The sequence below is a fragment of the Danio rerio genome, chromosome 24 (genome assembly GCF_052040795.2).
Source record: "Danio rerio strain M-AB ecotype USA chromosome 24, GRCz13ab, whole genome shotgun sequence".
Taxonomy (NCBI): Eukaryota; Metazoa; Chordata; class Actinopteri; order Cypriniformes; family Danionidae; genus Danio; species Danio rerio.
This window is the reverse complement of record NC_141044.1, coordinates 38,466,982-38,487,548: the sequence shown is the minus strand read 5'-3', so window position 1 is coordinate 38,487,548 and position 20,567 is coordinate 38,466,982. Positions and strand designations below refer to the sequence as shown.

The window sequence follows — 20,567 nt, the reverse complement described above, 5'->3', positions numbered from 1 at the left end:
CACATTTCTAAGCATAATAGTTTTAATAACTCATTTCTAATAACTGATTTATTTGATCTTTTCCATGATGACAGTAAATAATAATTGACTAGATATTTTCAAGACACTTATAAAGCTTAAAGTGACATATAAAGGCTTAACTAGGTTAATTAGGTTAACTAGGCAGGTTAGGGTAATTAGGCAAGTTATTGTATAACGATGGTTTGTTCTGTAGACTATCGAAAAAAATATTAGCTTAAAGAGGCTAATAATTTTGTCCCAAAAATGTTTTTTAAAAAATAAATAACTGCTTTTATTCTAGCTGGAATAAAACAAATAAGACTTTCTCCAGAACAAAAAATATTTTCAGACATACTGTGAAAATGTCCTTGCTCTGTTAAACATCATTTGGGAAATATTTAAAAAAGAAAATCAAAATCAAAAGGGGGATAATAATTCTGACTTCAACTGTATATGCCAGACCTCTTCGTGAAAGGTTTTGTGAGATCCTTCGAATTCTGCAGTGAAGCATCTGCATCTGCATCTCAAATTACTTCACGATAATAAAAATAAAGTCAAGCTAGCATGATTTTATCACTCTTGCTGAAACCCCAATGCTCTTCATCTAGCGTTTTATCTTCACTCAGTTTTGTTTCCTGGACGGTTCAGCGGAAGTGGAGAGCCACATATTATGGAAAAGATTCAACAAGATAAACCTCACAAACATGATCAGAAATGTCTGTCGCTCACTGCAGAACACAAGTTAAGATAGGCCGAAGGACAGATCTGGACCACTGAGTGGCACAAATCAATGTTAATTATTCCATCCACTTTTTTCAAGAAGCATTTCTTTTTTGATTAAAGTCAGATTTTTTAAAACTTATTTACAGTTTAAATGTCAGAATTGTTTACAATTTTTAGTCTTATATAGTCAAATATTTCCCAAATGATGTTTAACAGAGCAAGAAATTTTTAACAGTATTTCCTATAATATTTTTTTCTTCTAGGGAAAGTGATTTGTTTTATTTTGGCTAGAATAAAAGCAGTTTTTCATTTTTAAACCATTTTAAGGTCAATATTATTAGCCCCCTTAAACAGTATTTTTTTATCGATTGTCTACAGATTAAACCACTGTTGTACAATGATTTGCCTAATTACCCTAACTTGCCTAGTTAACCTAGTTAAGCCTTTAAATGTCACTTTAAGCTGTATAGAAGTGTCTTGAAAAATATCTAGTCAAATATTATTTACTGTCATCATGACAAAGATAAAATAAATCAGTTATTAGAAATGAGTCTTTAAAACTATTATGATTAGAAATGTCTTAGCAAAATATTTTTTGCTTAATCAGGGAAAAGCGTATACAGGGTGGCTAATAATTCAAGAGGGGTAATAATTCGGACTTTAAATATAATTTGTTCTAAGCCATTATTACCATGTCAAATAAGCATTGCATTTTACATGAATGAGGCCTTTACTTTGTCAAGTGCAAATTGCTCAAAATGCTTGAGTAGACGAGGTCAGACGCAGTTTTTATACTGTTTTTTTTTCCAGTTCCGCCTAATTGCATGACTCTGATTAAATGAATGCATTGATGTACATATGTTTCAGTTGCAGCAAAAAACCATCAAGTCTCTTTTAAGCTCGACAAGAAGTTCTGAGGTGAGAAGGTGTCATTTTTGCACGTTTTTTATGTTTTCTTAATTTCTGACTTAAAAAAAGAAAGAAAGCAGGCTATAATTTTGAATCAAGATATTAGTTGAATCAAATTATCTTCTAGCATCTCAACATACATCAGGCAAACTTTAGATTAATATTAACTTTTTATAAATGAAATGTAATTTAAAAATGTAGTTAAACGTTTAATTTAAATCAACATAAAATAAGTTCATGACTTTTTGTCATAAAATTTTTTAGTTTAGATATTTGGATCAAAAACAAGACAAAGGGCCCTATCATACACCCGGCGCAATGAGGCGCATGGCGGGACGCAAATGTTGTTTGCTAGTTTCAGCTTGGCGCAAGAGTGTTGCACTACGCTGTTTAAATAGCAAATGCATTTGCGCTCATATGTGCGCCCATAGGCGTTCTGGTCTAAACAAGGAGGCATGTTAAGGCGCATTGCTGGCGCGTTGCTATTTTGAGAAACTAAAATACATTGTTCAATAGCGCGTTATTTGTGAGCCTCGCTGACACATTGTTTAATACATACAGGATGTACAGCAAAACAACAATATCTTTACATATGAAAAAGAATTAAAGGATTTAAATATTACAAAAATTATTATTTTCCAGCCTACATAAATAAAAACCACTGCCTTCATGAGTTCTTCATCTTGGGGGGCGTTTTCAGTTCATTCATGACAATTTGCTTTTGTATAATGTTATTATTATTAGCAATATTATTTATTATATACATATTTATATTTGTTTTAATAAAAACAAGCTTAGATTTGTCCACCTGTCAGGTTTTAGACTATATGGGGCACAGCATGTGTTTTTGGATATAACTCAGGTTTTTGAGCACACTTCGTTAATATTGTTCACTTATTTGTTTGCTGGAAATTAGAACTGAATTTAGAAACAGTTTTGAAACAAATCTTTGAGCTTAACAAACAAAATTAATTATTTATAAGGTAATGGATATCTGTGTGTACAACAAGTTTTCCTATCCACGAGAGTGAAAGTGAAAGTAAAGAATGAGGAGGCTCATCTCTTATTCTTGTGGTGTAGAGGCTCTGTTTAACTGTTTTCTCGCTAGTGAAGCGTTCAGTTTTTCCACTTACAAAGTCCGCCATGTAAACAACTGTAAAACAACTGCCTCTTAAAGGGAATGGGTGATGAGACTCTGATTGGTTTATTCTCAAAACAAACCTATAACTCATTAAGAGAATAAGCTCAACCCTGTTAAACCATGTGCTGTGGCGCAAAGCAGATTTTTCTGCCCTTAAAATAGCGAAAGTGGATTCCGACACGCCCTTAATGCGTTTGCGCCCTGCACTTAGCATGCGCATGGATCGTCAAAATGGAGCCCACAGTCTCTAATTAAGAAAAGCATTTTTTTCGCTAATAATAAACCACTGGCGATGGCTTTTATTTCAGCAAACTCCTAATTTTCTGTTTATTAATAGTTATTAAGGTAGCTGGGTAAAGAGAGTAGGGAAGTAGAATAAGATCATGCTTTGTTTACTTTTTATGCTCCAAAAATGCTTTTTCTAGACTTTTTGTCTTGTTTCTATAATCCATATATCTAAAAGGTCTTGAATCAAGAAGCATTTTCTAGACAAGCAAAAATATTGGGTAACACTTTAAAATAACTACACACTATAAATCATTTATTAAGCATTAGCAAATAGTGAATTCACGTAAGCAGTTTATAACTGCAGCTACAAATGCTCTACTCTTTACTTATAACCACATTTAAAATGTGCTTAATAATTGTAATTTTATACTTAGTAAATGATTTATTTTTCATTACTAAATTAAGTATTGCATTATTTACAAACCAGTTGTATTTAAGAGTTGAGGGTTTTTAGGATCTTTCAGAATGAGTTAGTAAATGATTAATAAACTATTGAAATCAACATTTATATGTCTTATTATTCAGGCATATACTAATAGTCAACTAATATTTTAATAAATGCTTTATTAACTCAACTTCGTGCAGTTTTGTGACCTAATCTAAAGTGAGAGCTGTTTATGCTTTATAAATCCCTTATAAATGACAAATAAAGGCTCAGACTCAAATGAACTATAATCTTTGCAATCTTTTCTAAAATGTAAAATTACTGTAAAGTTTAAACACTGCTGAATAACAGGAGTGTCAAAACTGGATAAAACAACAATATAATAATAATAATTAAACAATGTAATGAAATGTAATGTTTAAACTTTACAGTGATTTTATTTTAGATCAGGTTGCAAAGATTTATTTTTTATTTGAAGTACAGCTTCATTTGTGTATCTTTAATTGAATAGGATTGAATAATGTCATTCTTCCTGTTTAGAATTTAACTGAGCCTTTATTTGTCATTTATAAGGGATTTATAAAGCATGAATAGACCTCACTTTAGATTAGGTAACAAAACTAGGTGAAGTTGAGTTAATAAAGCATTTATTAACATACATAGTAACCAATAATATATGCTTGAATAATAAGACATATAAACATTGATTTCAATAGTTTATTAATCATTTACTAACTCATTCTGAAAGATCCTAAAAACCCTCAACTACTCTTAAATACAACTGGTTTGTAAATAATGCAATACTTAATTTAGTAATGAAAAATAAATCATTTACTAAGTATGAAAATACAATTATTAAGCACATTTTAAATGTGGTTATAAGTCAAGAATAGAGCATTTGTGGCTGCAGTTATAAACTGCTTACTAACGTTTATTAATGTAGAGTTAATTCTTAACGGATAATGAATTCATTATTTTCTAATGCTTAATAAATGATTTAGAGTGTGTAGTTATTATAAAGTGTTACCAAATATGGTCTTGTTTTCAGAAATAATATATTAAAATTAGACAAGTTTTTTTGAAAACAAGCCAAACAATCTGCTAACAAAGAAATGTATTTCAAAGCAAAAACAAGATTAGTTTACTCACCCCATTGTCAAATTAATTTTCACTTTATCAAAAAATAATAATTAAAATCAGCTAATTTTGACTTATTATTTCTGAAGCCTAGGTTTTCTGTGTTATATTGTATATATTGCCTACACTGTAAAAACTTACTTACAGCGAGTAAACCAATTGAGTTTAAGTTTATCAACTTTATTAATCCCACCAGGGGCAATTAGATTAGGGTAGTAGCATTTCATGATACAACAAACACATAAAGAGACAAATCATTTAGAAACAGCATTAAAAAACACAATCCAACATGCTGCATAATAACTTTATAAATAGTACTAAAAACGTAGGAAAGACCCATTTATTAAAAATGTTAAACTTTTTTCCTGAAATGTATACTCTTTCTTGCTTAGATTTTTTGTATTGTTTCTAGTCTAAATATCTAAAATGTCTTATGTCAAGAAGCATTTTCAAGACAAGCAAAACATATTGTCTTGTTTTGAGAAAAATATGCCAATATTAAGTGAGTTTTTCTTAAAACAAGCAAAATAATCTGCCAATTAGGTTAGCAAATAAATCTTGTTTTTTCTTCATCAAACAGAATAGATATTGACTTTGTGTCACTTAAAAACTTTAGTTGAAACCTGAATAATTTATTAAAATAAGTTTAATTAACAAAAAATGATTGACTTTTTGTCATTAAATATTTTACAGTCTTAATATTTAGACTAGAAACAAGAGTTTTTTGCAGTCTAAGTACTAATAAACAGCCAATATCGTAAGTTATATCATAAGAAATAAGCAGGTAAAAAGTTAGTTAATAGGAAGAATTGATATTTGAGCTAAAATGTTGCCGCAATGTCTGTTTGAAACTGAAAGTTAAGTGTGTGTGTTTGTGTGCGTGTGCGTGTGCGCAATTATGTGTGTGCGCGTGTGTGATCTGTTTACTTAACAGGGCCACAATGTGGAGCATGTTCTTGGCTCAGAGATCGGTCCTCTCAGCGCCTTCGTCCACATTGTGAACAGGAGTCAGACTGTTTGGATCGGTTTGGAGGAGTTATCCTTTGACTAGCACGCTTATCTGCTGCTATTATTACTGAAGAATCAGCCAACACTAGTCATGCATTACTTCTGAAGGGGTATATGTGATAAAAATAGCCTTGACTGAACCACTTTCACTCAAACTACTTTTTGAATGTTTATTCCGAGTCATATTGATCTGGAATATGTTGAAATGAATTATTATTAAGATGTCTGTGCGGGATATCCAGCTGATGAAAAAGATTTTGTGTTTAGGCAAAAAATGTTTCTAACCACATTTTGGTGGTGTTTAAGTTAAGCTGTACACAATTAACACTCTCATCTGTTTTGCTGCACTTCATGATAGCTCATATTTACTATAAATAAATGTTTTTTTTGCCACCAAATGATTTTAGATATGATTTTATGATGTTCAAATGATTTTAGATATGATTTTATGATGTTCAAATGATTTTAAATATGATTTTATGATGTTCAAATGATTTTATTTTCATTTCAGCTTAACCAATGTTATTTTTTTCACTAACATAACCATTAATTATTTTTGTTTTGATAACAAAATACTCATATTTAAATGTCATTTTATTCCTATTTTTTTAAATTGTTGACAGTAATTACTCTACGGTAAAAAAACAAGAGATGGCACATTTTAGTGTCCATATAAAATTCATTTTATATAAACAGAAAGCAAATTAAAAGTATGAAAAGCATCTATTTTAATGGTTGAAATATCATCTATGCATATAAAATGTCAACGTATAGATGAAATAATATTCAATCATCATTTAGCAACGGATATATTTATGCAAAAACTGATTAAACATGTTTATTCTGGCTTGTCTGCACAGAAGTAAAGTTCTACAAGTGGGTAAAAACTGATCATTAATGTGTATTTTGTAGCTGCACTGCAGTTAAATAGTCAGTAAAAGTCTCTTAAATATCTTTGAATGTTTCAGTGTATTCTAAACACCTAATAAGATTTGTCTTTTTTATTTACTTATTTATTTGTTGCATCAAATATTGCTACACCAAATAACATTTTAATAGATGTTTTCTGTAAAAATTATAGATTTTTGCTGCTTGAAGCATCCCATTTGACAGTGAATGAAAAGGTTTTATATGTAAATACATTAAGTATGCAGCTTTGAATATTAATATTTTTCATTTATGAACAACAAGCTGAAATATTGCTGTCAACTTTCATCTTTTTGGTGGCTTTAGCCCTTGTTTACCAACCTGACTATCAAACGCAGCAGCAGTTGTGACATTAAACACTAAAGGATCTCTTTAATGTTTACCACAAACTATCTTTGTTACTCATAAATCCCCCAAAATCGCTATTTTTAACACGCATAGAACTAAAAATATTCGGGTTTTGGAACTGACTGACAGCTACACCTTTCACCAGACCGCGCCCCCTCAGACCCGCCCCCCTACACACATGCGCGTTCACGTGTATGTTTTTTTCAAATTCACATCGTTTTATTTATGCATCTGTACACACTGTACAATTTCAAACATGCTCTGGCATTAATACGAAGTTTCAGGGAATTATAAAAACAAGTACCATAAAAACATATATGAAGTTTTTTCTGTAATAATTTAGAATACAAAAGAAGCTTTCACAAAAAGTCCATCATCGTCGTCTAACGTGTAACTTTAAGCGCGTCTGCTACAAGAAGAACAAGTTCACTGAGGTATGTTTTTGGCAGGGTTTTGTTTTTCGCAGTTTTTGCGCGTGCGTGCGTCACCGACTGTCAACAGCCGCGCGCGCCGCCGACCCAAACGAGGCTTCGGGCATCTGTTTGAAGAAGTTTCTAAGGCTGCTCAGCTCTCTCGTCAGCTGGTCGATGGTTTTGTGCAGACGCTCGTTTTCCGCGCCCAGCTCGATCATCTTTTGCTGCATGTCCAAGTTGCGCTGCTTCGCCTTGTCTCTGCTTTTACGCACGGCGATGTTGTTCCTCTCGCGCCGCTGCCGGTACTCCGGACTGTGCCTGTCCACGTTCTTTTTGCCCTTCTCCTTGCCTGGCCTCCTGTGTGCCACGGGCTCGGGCTCAGGTGTGGTGGGGGGCGTCGGCTGTCCCGTGTGCATGAAGTTGACGGAGGTCTGCGCGCACGCCTCGATCTGCGACGGTAAAGACGAGGAGTGCTCGCTGTCGCTCCAGTCCGCCTCCTTCTTAATCGGTGCGCAAAACGAGCCCTTTCCGAAACCCTCCAGGTGCCTCTCCGCGCTCTTGTGCGCAAACGCGTTGGACATGTAAAAGTCAGGCTTTTCTTGCTTTACAGTATTGTTGAACAGGTCTGCGAAGAGCTCGTCGTTGCAGATCTCCAACGGGACCGTTGACATGGACTCAATGTAGGCGCTGAAGTCGATGGCGCTCTCATCGTCATAGATAGCAGGAGCATTGCTGAGCTCCATCATGTTGCCAGTGCTGCTGCTGTTGTTGTTGTTGTTCTCTCCTGGTTTTGCATCTCCTTTATTATCATAAAAGTTGGCAGGCTCCATGGCCCAGCTCATGTTGCATGGTGGCGTTACGCACTGCGAGTCCAGATTGTACATGTCAGACATGGACGCAGCAGAAGTCACCATTAAATACGCACAAAAATTCCCTTGTGAATGAATCCCTTTGGCTGTCCCAAGGAAAGTGTGTCTTTTTTTTCACGCGCTGGTTTTCGCGCAGCCCGCGCGTATCTCCAAAAGTTCTGCCTCTGGAACAGGTGCTAAAAGTTTCTCTCAGCTCTATCGAGATCTCCGCCGTCCGCGCGCATTTGTACAAGCGCTCGGTTTGCGTCAGCGCTTCTCCTCCCCCTCGCAGAAGCCAGTGAATGTCCAGTGTCAGTCACATGTTCCTCCCGGGCTCCTATTTGAGGAGAGTCGGGTGTGCATGTACGCCTACCAGAACACAGAGGAGCAGATCGAGAACAGCCTGTCAGAACTGCGTGTTGTAGGACACGAGGACATGTCTGAATGCGCCTGTCTGTCGGTTTGCAAGCGTGTGTGTGCGTCTGACACTCTCTGAGAAATATATATATATATATATATATATATATATATATATATATATATATATATATATATATATATATATATATATATATATATATATATATAGTATCGATCAAAAGTTTGGGGTCAGTTTCTTTTATCTTATTGCTTTTTTTTTTAAGAAAATTATCCTGTTCATCAAGTCAGCAGTTATTAAATTATTTTTTTCCAATTGTTAAATATTTATTAAAATTTTAAATAGCTGCTTTTTATTGTATGTAGTTTCAATTGAAATTATTACTCCAGTCATTATTGCTTTTATTACTATTACCGTTAATAATAATATTAATAATAATAATAATAAATTATTATTATTATTTTTATTATTATCATTATTATTATTATTAATACTATTAAAGTGATTTCTGAAGGATCATGTGACTGAAGACTGGAGTAATAAAGCTGATAATTCATCTTTAAAATCACTGGAATAAATGATTAAATTTAATTATAAACTACTTTTGATCAGTTATTTTATAATGCAATAACATATAATTTTACAAGTTGTACTGTATTTGTGATCAAATAAATGCAGGCTTGGTGAGCAGAGGAAGCTTATTTTTAAAACATTTTCAAATCATACTGACCCCATTTATATATATATATATATATATATATATATATATATATATATATATATATATATATATATAATATATATAATGAGACAAGTTTGAATGCTTTTTTGAATTAGAAGCGTATTTGAAAGTAAATAAATGTATTCACCACTATCAAAGTAAATAAATGCAAGTAAATAAATATACGTTTTAATAATAACAATAAGTTTATATTAATAATAATATAATAATAAATAAGTTTTTTATCAATGCTCCTGTTGTTAACGTTAATTATCGTTTTGTCACTATTTTAATCAAGAAAATCAAGATATATGGGTGGTATTTTGTTGTTAAAATTATTTATTCATTCATTTTCTTTTCAGCTTAGTCTCTTACCCCATCTTGGGTCTCCACAGCGGAATGAACTGCCAACTTAACCAGCATATGTTTTACACAGCGGATGACCTTCCAGCTATAACCCATTACTGGGAAACATCCATACACTCATTCAAACACATACATTATGGACAGCTTGCGTTTGGACTGCTTTGGGAAACTGGAGCATTTGGAGAAAACCCACGCCAACATGGGGAGAACATGCAAACTCCACACAGAAATGCCAAGGGACCCAGCCGAGGCTCGAACCAGCGACCTTCTTGCTGGTTTTAATAATAAAATGATTATTATTTTTTATTATTATTATTATTATTATTTGTGTTATAGTACATATCTTAAAACATGATTGAATGATTGCATGTCGCATGTGTTGGAAAGCATTTATAAGTGAAAGAATTTCTTTGTATTATGTTTTATTATACTGTTATCACAATATGTGAATGACCAGTGAATGAATGAATAAATAATTTAAGATTTTTAGTTTTATCATCGTCATAGTTTATATTGTGTGACGACACAAACAAAATAAGTCAAATAAAGCAGATATGCAGTCAACACGTTGTAATATTTGTTTTTATTTCACATATAATTAATAAAATCCACTTTGATAAGCTTTTTAAAAGTAAAGGTTTGGTTTTTCTGACTTTCACTTCTGTTTATAAAATGTTCAATAATGTGCTAAACAGTCATTCACTGAGATTCAGGTGTTTCATCTTGTCAACCACACGGACATCTAGTGGACACCAGAGGAACTACTACTATTTATACTTTGTTGATGTTCTTTCCCGCGAAAATGTCGGGCGAGACCAAACAGCAGATAGGGTGTCTTTATGTCACTTATCCTGTAACGTCCAGAATGCAAATAGGAAAATGTAAAAATCTATTTACTTCAATATTAAGGGTATTTAAATGCACAATTATAGTTTACCTAAGAAATTAAGGGCGTTTATGTGAATTTATGCTCACGCATATAGCATGTATCCCCCGCTTGTCTCACAGTGAGGAGCGTGTTTGTGGTTGGACAAAATTTCCCCGCGAAATTTACGTCACAGTCAGTTTCGCGCCACCGTTCACAGAAGAAGGGAAGCAGTGCGCACGGTAAGTGTTGTGTGTTTTTATATAAACGGATTCTTTTAAAGTAAACGTCATATCTCTTGCGTATAATGTTTCTTAAAAGTATGTGAGCCCAGTGCGTTATGATTTACAACAATGATATTCTAAATATAATGTTTATTGCTGTACGTTACACAGACTTGAGTTCTGTCATTGTTGTGGCTGAAGCCGCATGCTGCTCTTCACTCCTCCAGTGTAAAGGCAGACATACACAGATGTTATTTAACGCTCTTTATACTTCTCTAATAAAACTGAATTCCTTTTTACAGATATGCTTGCATAATTGATATTTCATAGGATTACACGTTGTTAAGCTATTTACAAGTTTTGGTCTGTGGTCAGCCATTTTATTTGGTGACAGCTAGTTGACTTCTATTCTTGCTTTTAAGAAAAAAGTGAGTTTTTTTTGTTGCCATGATGTGTTCAGTTTGACATTTATTGTTTTATAATGCGTTATTTATTTACGAGATTATAGTATAACCTTAATATGATTTAGTTTTTCGAAGAAAAACATTGGTTTTTCTAACCTTACTGTTATGGCGAAAAATAATCCTGATAGTTAATAATAATTAACAAATACAGTTATTAGTCGATCTATTAGTATTAATAATTGTTATTATTTTAAATACAATTGCAGTTGAAATCAGAATTTTTAGCCCCTCTTTGATTTTTTTTTTCCCAAAATGATGTTTAACAGAGCAAGGACATTTTCACAGTATGTCTGATAATATTTTTTTCTTTTGGAGAAAGACTTATTTGTTTTATTTCACTAGAATAAAAGCAGTTTTTATTTTTTAAAAGCCTTTTTAAGGTCAAAATTATTAGCTCCTTTAATTTGTTTTGTTTCAATAGTCTACAGAACAAACCATCATTATACAATAACCTGCCTAATTACCATAACCTGCCTGGTTCACCTAATTAACCTAGTTAAGCCTTTAAATGTCACTTTAAGCTGTATAGAAGTTTAAAAAAAATATCTAGTCAAATATTATTTAGTGTCATTATGGCAAAGATAACACAAATTAGTGATTTTAAATAAGTTATTAAAACTATTATGTTTGGAAATGTGTTGGAAAAAATCTGTTCTCCCTTAAACAGAAATTAGGAACAAAATAAACGGGGGTTTAATAATAATAATTCTGACTTCAACTGTGTATTATTGAATAACACTTAAATTGCAAGCTTTTTACTAAATCTGTGAGAAATGAAAGTCATTAAATTAGAGTTATTTCAGATTATATATGTATATGAAAAAAGATTTAATTTTTGTGATGCATTTTATTTTGAACAATTGGAAATAATCTAGTAAACATTGCTATAGACAAGAATAGCAACCAACTGCACTCTATTAATACCCAACCCGCCCCTTGCAAAAATGATAAATAGTTAAACAAAAAAGGAAAACGGTTCAGAGCCAAAAAGAGAAAAAATAAATAAATAAATAAAAGAAACAGAGAGAAGTTGCAATGCATCTAAATAAATAACTAAAGTAAATAAATACATTTACCTCTGCATTTAACTCCTTACAAGAACACTTTTAACAAAGGTATATACATTGGACTTCTACACATAGGTAAAAAAACATCACTATAGCATATCTTTTATCTTCGTTACTGCACATATCCATGAGGTAAGCGTTTTTGTAGAAACGCCATGCATCCTTGCCACAGACAGTTCCATATTTGTGATGTTCAAGAGCATACACATCCAGTGTTTCTGGTGCAGGGTAGTGTGGAGGCTGCCAACATAAATCTAGCATTTTTTTAGCTGCTGTTAGAGCAGAAAATAATATTTTAATTTAATATGAAATTATATGTTTCTTTCTATAAGAATTTATTTAAGTTTAGTATTCAACATTTATGCTAGATGGAATTTATTTTCCTATTTTTTTCCATTGCATTGTGACCTTTATCTGGACCATTTAGCTTTTATTTATACAGTGGATGTCAGAATTATTAGCCCCCCTGAATTATTATGCCCCTGTTTTTTCCCCCAATTTCTGTTTAATGAGAAGATTTTTTTTCAACACATTTCTAAGCATAAGTTTTAATAAGTCATCTCTAGTAACTGATTTATTTTATCTTTGTCATGATGACAGTAAATAATATTTGACTTGATAATTTTCAAGACACTTCTATTCAGCTTAAAGTGACATTTAAAGGCTTAACTAGGTTAATTAGGTTAACTAGGCAGATTAGGGTAATTCGGCAAGTTATTGTATAACAGTGGTTTGTTCTGTTGACAATCGGAGAACAAATATAGCTTAAGGAGGCTAATAATATTGACCCTAAAATGTTTTTTTTTTTTTTTTAAGAAAAGCTGCATTTATTCGAGTCAAAATAAACCAAATAAGACTTTCTCCAGGAGAAAAATATTATAGGAAATACTGTGAGAAATTCCTTTCTCTGTTAAACATCATTAAAGAAATATTGAAAAAAGACAAAAATCTCAGGAGGGCGAAAGATTCCGACTAAAACTGTTTATATCCATTTCCTTTTACATGTATATGTAGTTGTGATGAAGTAAAAATGTGTTTGTTCAAATGAATGAGAATTGAGGGGTTCCGTTTCTCTCATTTCTGACGTTTTCTCTTTCAGTTTTTAGTCAAGATGTCTTCACCATCATCCCAGAGCCGTAAGAGAGACCCTCCGACCCGTGAGTCTCGTTCTCTGTCCGTCCGTCTCTGCACAGATCTGCTGTTTTCTGCTCAGGCTTGTGTTTGATGGTTTGTGTGTGTGTGTGTGTGTGTGTTCACAGCGGCGAGCGAGGATCCTCTGTCTCCTCCATCCCAGCGCTCCAGAGCTCATGATACCTCCACTGAGCTGCAGCCAATGCCCACCTCTCCGGCTCAGGATGCATCGCTGTTCTCCAGCCCCATGGCCCCGCGCTCCGGTACTGCTCAAAAATACTGCTCGCATCAAATTATTGAGGGATCATATTTTTAATCATAATAAACACCAGCGCAGCTGCTTTGTTTTTAGCACCAACCAAGCAAATGCTGTTATTTCTTATCTGTAAGAGCTACAGAATTGTAAATTAGAGTTAAAATTGACCATTTCATCTATCTTTACGTCTTTATTCCTACAGTGATTTTTACAAGATTGTCAAAGCAGCTTATGATGGATTCAAATTGTTAAATTGCTTCAGTTCAGTTTAGCTTAGATCAGTGTAATGCAAGTGTCAGTACTCAAGGCTGATTTGACTGTGTTTTTAATGATGGTGCTCTGGAAATATCCAGGCTGGCTTATCAAAGTCCTAAGTACCTCTGGTTATAAACTATTAGCTTGTAAATATTTGGGAATCAGTATAGTCGATGGAAAATTAAGATCGGTGCATCACTAAAATGAAGCAGGTGATTTGGGTGAAGGTTTGTGAACATCAGGATTTGTTGATCTAGTCTTGCAGAGTGAGATTGATGCCAGTTCTCCGCTGATGTACGGGACGCCCAGCTCCAGGGTGGAAGGAACGCCCCGCAGCGGCATCCGCGGGACGCCGGCGCGCCAGCGAGCTGACCTGGGATCTGTGCGGAAAGCCCCGCAGGTCGACATGCACTCTGAGCCGGTGAGGGACTCTTGATAATTACAGTTTCAATGAACCCTTGTGTACTGTTCAAATTGACTACCCTTTCGTTATGTTTGGGGCTGTTTTTGCCCCATTGACTTCCACTATTATTACTTATCATGCATTCTTGGTTATTGGTGGTTTTCCCTCTTAGGAAGAGGTACAGTTTGTGATTTTTTTTTTTTACTGTTGATCATCAGTTGGTAGCATTAACCCTTTAAATCAGGGGTCAGGAACCTTTTTTCAGCACAAAGCCATTTCAGAATTTTTTTTTTTATCAAATGCATTTTTTAAAGGAGCCGTATAGGGCGTGTGTGTAACAAAACCTTTATTTATTTATAAACAAAACCTTTATGTCCATGCACAACTCAAAAATAAACAAATATGACACATCACAATGAATGAAGTAGGGATGCAACAATACAGTTAGCCTACGGTTCACGACATATTTTTTAACGTGGTTTTTGGTTCGGTTCTCATGGCTTGACACATGTTTTTTTGTTATTCTATAGGCAATAGGAGCAGTAAGAGGTTATCGAGAAATAAAAAGGATTTATTGCAATACTCCTTTTGTATTACTTAAAAGCCAAGAAATGTACAGTAGTTCCTAGTGTATTGTATAAAAAAATGAAATCTCACAGCTGCTGGTAGCGTATTCCTACATTTTCAAATTAAACATACATGTGGAGTTAATAAAGATGAATTGGCCATTTCAAATAAACATATTTGTACTTAAGTAAACATAAATAAACCATCTTAATTATTTCAGTGCAGAAAAAAGTGCGAGATGGTAGTCTGTAACTCGGATCGAGTGCTTTTATAAGATGACACAAGTCTGCATCTCCAATCACCGAAAACGGCTGCAAATACAATACAATACCATTTTTTCTTTCATTTGCATTATACTTTTGAGCAAACCCGAAATGTCCTTACACTGAAGATTTACTCATACTGTTTCCTCTCTTCGCCGGCATTTCCTCGTACTGTTGCCTCACTTCACCGCCGTTCGCCATGTTAGAGTGTGGAATGATGGTCAAGCTCCCCCTAACTTTAGAGAATAGTGATTGGATATTTACTCGCCGGGAGGAGTTTCCTCATCTCAGCTCATAGACTTACAGGCACACACAAACACTCAATTCGGGGGAAAAAAGCGCACATAAATTATTTAAACGTAAAACCGAGAAAACTTCAATTCAGAAGCGCGTATTAAACCATTAATTCTGTACTGAACTGTTCAATATTATATTGAGAATCATAGCTTCTCTAGTGTAAAGGTAAGACAATTTACTGCTTTTTGCCATCGCCACTCATGAATGTTAGAATTTGCGCGAGGTTACCATAGAAATGTAAATTACCATAGAAATGTAAGAAATATAACTTGCCCTTTATTGATGTTGTGATTCAAGTTTAACCACAACATCACTTATGCACAAGGGTTGAAACTTCCTTTTATTGTAAACCGAATTTGTATTCATTTTGCTGTAGATAATACAATATAAAGGGAATTGTTATTGTATTTTCAATAGGAAACTGATTTCTAGTAACAGTTGTACTATTTAAAATTTTGAAATATTATTCAAGGGAGACAGCTGGAGAGCCACATATTTTTGGTCAAAGAGCCACATGAGGCTCCCGAGCCATAGGTTCCTTACCCCTGCTTTAGCTGGACTTGTGCAAAAAAAGTTTCTGGCTTTTATTTGGAGTTTGTTTTGTGGAGTAAAACAGCAGATTATAGTTTGTGTGCATAAATACACCTACTGTGTTCTGAGATCTGAGCTGCTTATTTTGATTTTCTCAGACACACCAAGAGGTCTCTCGCACACACACACACACACACACACACTATACTCCATATAGCTTCAAAAAATGTCATTATAATGGAAGTCAATGGGGCAAAAACAGCCCCCAACATAACGAAAGGGTAGTCAATTTGCTCAAAGTGTATTGTGGAGTTTTTGAAAGCAATTTCCTAAAATATGTGTCCAAAATCAGATTTGTCAGCAAAAATCATTCAATTTGCTGAAGCTCTGAGAAAGTTGTGGCCAAATTAATACGCCGAATCACCCCGCAGTGGATGAAAACATCCCAACAGTACACAGGGAATTTAGTTACAATGATTTTCTTTGTTTAGAAAATGTAATTGTGTTTTTTCTGAAAACCCCATAATCTCACAATTTTAATCAGCATGTTTTAGCTCAGCTAAAGCCATAAAGCAAACAAAACAAGCAACAACTTTGAGCTAAATTGTAATGTGGAAGAAATGCATATACACAATATCCAGAAATTAACATTAGTAAATAGATAAATGAAACTAATTTGCTTAATAAAATAAAGACTGAAACATAGATTAAACTAATAATGCGTATGTGTAAGTGTGTAACATATATAAAACACATCACAAAAATACAAAAAATGAAGCTGAATACTAAAAATATAAATCTAAATATTAATAAAAACTAAAGTACATGATTTTAAATAAAACTATGCTAATAAATACTCTAATAACATATGCTTATAAAAACTATCTTTAGTCTTAAGCTAATGTATATCTGTGTTCATGTTCAGGCATCTGGAGACGCAGCAGCGGCCGGAGATCAGGGTGCAGGACAGAGGCTTGTGATCTGGGGGACTGACGTCAATGTGGGAACCTGCAAGGAGAAGTTTCAGGTGTGCTGAAGGTCTATGACTGAACTCAAGCTGTTTTTCCATGTCAAACTGACCTTATATTGAGAGTCTGTGTGTTTCCTCTACAGCGTTTCCTTCAGCAGTTCACAGACCCCGACTCGAGAGAAGAGGAGAACGCTGGTCTGGATCTCAATGAACCGCTTTATATGCAGAAACTGGATGAGGTAAGAAGAGCAGCCCTCGTCACACTAAAGACTTCCTCGCATTATAGTGCGTCATGCAAAATCCTTAATGGCTAATATGTCTCTTCTATAATATAAATATTGTGTGTGTGTGTGTTTCAGATCAGTGTTGTTGGAGAGCCGGTGTTGAATGTGAACTGCACTCATATTCAGACATTTGATGCTGATCTGTACCGCCAGCTCATCTGTTATCCACAGGTGAGATCTACAACAAAAGAAGCAACAGTGTAGTAAAGAGCTGGCGTTAACCCTGAGGAGAGCGCGGCCATTTTAGTGTCGTCGTCAGTTTTTAGCAGGATCAGGAGAAACATGCTTGGGTTTAGGCATACTGATGAGGAAAACTAGCTGGTTCTAGCTGGATTTGAAAGATCTTTACCATTGTGGACGTCACTTTAAATCATTAAAAGCCCAAAATGTCCTTTTTAACTGTTTGATTTAGATCAAATTTACGGAGTGACTCCCGTACACATCTCACTCTCCAAACTGCATACTGGAAGTCCTCTAAATTGGTCACAAGTGACAGTAAAGGCATTTATAATGTTCAAAAATGTACAAGTTCTTTTGAACTTTCATTACATCAAATACTCACAGCATTAATATTTGTTTATTTAATCTGAAATGTTTCTTGAGCACCATATCATCACATCAGAATTAGTTCTGAAGCGTGATGTGACAATTCACAATTTAGCTTTACTTGAAAGATTTTCATATCAGTATGTTGATGTACTTCCAACTGAAATGCAGTATTGAGCAGGAGGCGGGGCTTTCTCTTTGCGCATCATTCCCTCACTAATGGTAAGAGGGGCGTGGTTAAGTACATAAAGCATCAAACAGACGCCACTAGAAAAGCAAATGGCCAGACTAGAGCTGCACGATTTTGGCTAAAATGAGAATCGCGATTTTTATTTTTTAATTTTTTTTATTTATTTATTTATTTTTGGTTTAAAATAAAGATTGATTCTCTCACGATTCTGTAGATGTAAAATAAAGGTTATTATGAGTCGGCAATTATTATTGTTTTTTCCCAAACATATGGTAAAACAACAATATTAGTATTATGTGTAGGTCTACTGGTTTCTATAAATAATTCTATTCTACTTATAATAATTCTGATGTTGAATTATGTTTGAGATATAGGCCTATGCATGCAATCATTGACAACATTATTCGACCGTTTAATTCACTGGTAAAATCAACATTATATAGGCTAGAGTAGTTATACTGACTCTTTAAACATTTATTTTCATGCACAACTGTGTGTTCGCTATAAAAGAAAAACATATCAAATGCTTGTCACAGTCATCACTCTAAAATGCTATATGAACATTTAAATAAAGTGCACACTTTCGGTTTCATTTTCAATGCTAAGTGCTGTTCATACTTCACACGCGGCACCCAAGCGATCACTCTGTGCCACAAACGGAATATTATTTACAATTTTATTACCGTTACTCACAGCAGGTTCTGTTCACTAAAGGAGACGCGCAAGTAGGGCGCACGCCCGCACTACAGCTCACGTCACATTTGATTTCCCGGCCTTGAATACAGCATTATATGAAGACAAAAATTAAATTTTTAGATGAATTATACCTTATAAATACAGTATGTGACTCATTCAACATCATTTGGAGGTGTCCATGTTGCTGAGCAATGAATGTGAAAGAATGAAAAGACTCGTGCAGCCGCCATTGCTTCTCCCCTGTACTTGAAAATATGATTGGCAGAATCATAGAAATGCTGGATGAAGATCGTCTAGGGCAGGGGTCACCAATCTCGGTCCTGGAGGGCCGGTGTCCCTGCAGGGTTTAGCTCCAACTTGCCTCAACACACCTGCCTGGATGTTATAAGTATACCTAGTAAGACCTTGATTAGCTTGTTCAGGTGTGTTTGATTAGAGTTGGAGCTAAAATCTGTAGGGCACCGGCCCTCCAGGAATAAGTTTGGTGACCACTGGTCTAGGGCAGTGGTTCCCAACCTTTTTAAGAATTTAGGTAGGCTTTGTCATACTGTTTAATCTTTTTCTTCGCCTCTGAAGAATCACTGCATTTACGTCTCTCTGCCGATTTTGTTTTGATTTTGACTTTACGACACGTTGACAAGCACATTGCGTGAGTGAGCAAAATTTAAATAATTATTTAAAGTTATTTATTTTAATTATTTTTACTATTATGTTGGAATTTTAAGCATGTGTTTTGATATATATATATATATATATATATATATATATATATATATATATATATATATATATATATATATATATATATATATATATATATATATACACAGTTGAAGTCAAAATTATTAGCCCTCCTATGAAATTTGTATTCTTTTACAAATATTTCACAAGTGCTGTTGAACAGAGCAAGAAAATTGTTTTCACGGCATTTCCTTTTGTATTTTTCTTCTGGAAAAGGTTTTTTTTCTTTTATTTTGGGTGAAATAATTATTTATTTTTTTAAGTAAAAACTGCTAAGGTCAATATTATTAGCCCTCTTAAGTAATTATTTGTTTGATTGGCTCCAGGAAAAAACTACTGTTGTCCAATGACTTGCCTAATTACACTAACTTGCCTAGTTAAGGTAATTAACCTAATTAAGCCTTTAAATTGCACTTAAAGCTTAAAACTGGTGTCTTGAAAAACAAATAGTACAATAATGCATTCTGTCATCATGACAAAGACAAAAGAAATAAGTTTAGACTTGAGAAAAAGAATTGTTGAGGCTCACAAAGAAGGAGAAGGATATACATGTTTATCAAAGCGTTTTCAAGTGTCAAGAAGTGCCGTGAGAAGTATTATCAAGAAGTTTAATGAGATCCACACTGTGGAGAACATGACTGGCAGAGGTAGAAAGCGAAAGATTTCCAAAACTTTGGAAAGAAAATTAGTAAGAGAGGTTTCTAAAGACCCAAGAACAACTGCCAAGACACTAGTGAATGACTTAGCCAAGTCTGGAATTAATGTCTCAGCAAAGACGGTCACTAGAGCCCTGCACAGGAGTGAACTGAAAGGTTGTCGACCAAGAAATACTCCTCTTTTAAAAAAGAGACACCTCCAAGCTAGACTGAAGTTTGCCAGGGGCAATCTAGAGAAAAATAATGAATACTGGAAACGTATCCTTTGGTCAGATGAGACAAAACTAGAGCTCTTTGGCCATAGAGATGTTGCCTATGTTTGGAGGAAGAAGGGAGAGGCATTTAATCCAAAGAACACCGTTTCCACAGTGAAACATGGCGGTGGGAGTATAATGCTATGGGGATGTTTCAGTGCATGTGGAACTGGGAATCTTATCAGGGTTGAAGGAAACATGAAAAAGGAAGACTATTTTGAAAAATAACCTCAAACAGTCTGCAACAAAACTTGGTTTGGGTCGACGTTTTGTATTCCAGCATGATAATGACCCAAAGCATACCTCACTTCTGG

The 20,567-nt window shown here is 34.2% G+C and overlaps 3 protein-coding genes across 6 annotated transcripts in view; 2 read left to right on the top strand and 1 right to left on the bottom strand.

Annotated features, from left to right (window-relative positions):
• The window catches only part of spidr (scaffold protein involved in DNA repair), a 122,815-nt gene extending 116,826 nt beyond the window's left edge, over nt 1–5,989 (top strand). For 2 of the 3 annotated variants that reach the window (XM_087310091.1, XM_087310090.1), the window contains 2 exons: nt 1,591–1,641; nt 5,518–5,989. In XM_087310091.1, the coding sequence (XP_087166217.1) occupies nt 1,591–1,641; nt 5,518–5,634 (168 nt within the window). In that variant the 3' untranslated portion in view covers nt 5,635–5,989. Of the gene's footprint in view, nt 1–939; nt 1,064–1,215; nt 1,642–5,517 lie in introns of all 3 variants that reach the window. The other variant, XR_015525304.1, reaches the window with a different exon arrangement.
• Nucleotides 5,990–7,124: 1,135 nt separating this feature from the next.
• On the bottom strand, nt 7,125–8,337 carry cebpd (CCAAT enhancer binding protein delta). Its single transcript, NM_131887.1, is given in 1 exon segment — nt 7,125–8,337. A coding segment is annotated over 1 exon segment (843 nt). The 5' UTR covers nt 8,194–8,337; the 3' UTR covers nt 7,125–7,350.
• A 2,319-nt stretch (nt 8,338–10,656) lies between these two features.
• mcm4 (minichromosome maintenance complex component 4) overlaps nt 10,657–20,567 on the top strand; it is a 30,475-nt gene continuing 20,564 nt past the window's right edge. The window contains exons 1-7 of one of the 2 annotated variants that reach the window (XM_087308229.1): nt 10,657–10,700; nt 13,313–13,370; nt 13,473–13,607; nt 14,113–14,276; nt 16,842–16,943; nt 17,030–17,125; nt 17,246–19,106. Coding sequence is in view for 1 of the 2 variants with exons in the window: in NM_198913.2 (NP_944595.2) it covers nt 13,325–13,370; nt 13,473–13,607; nt 14,113–14,276; nt 16,842–16,943; nt 17,030–17,125; nt 17,246–17,341 (639 nt within the window). In the remaining variant the exon portion in view is untranslated. 2 annotated transcript variants of the gene reach the window in all.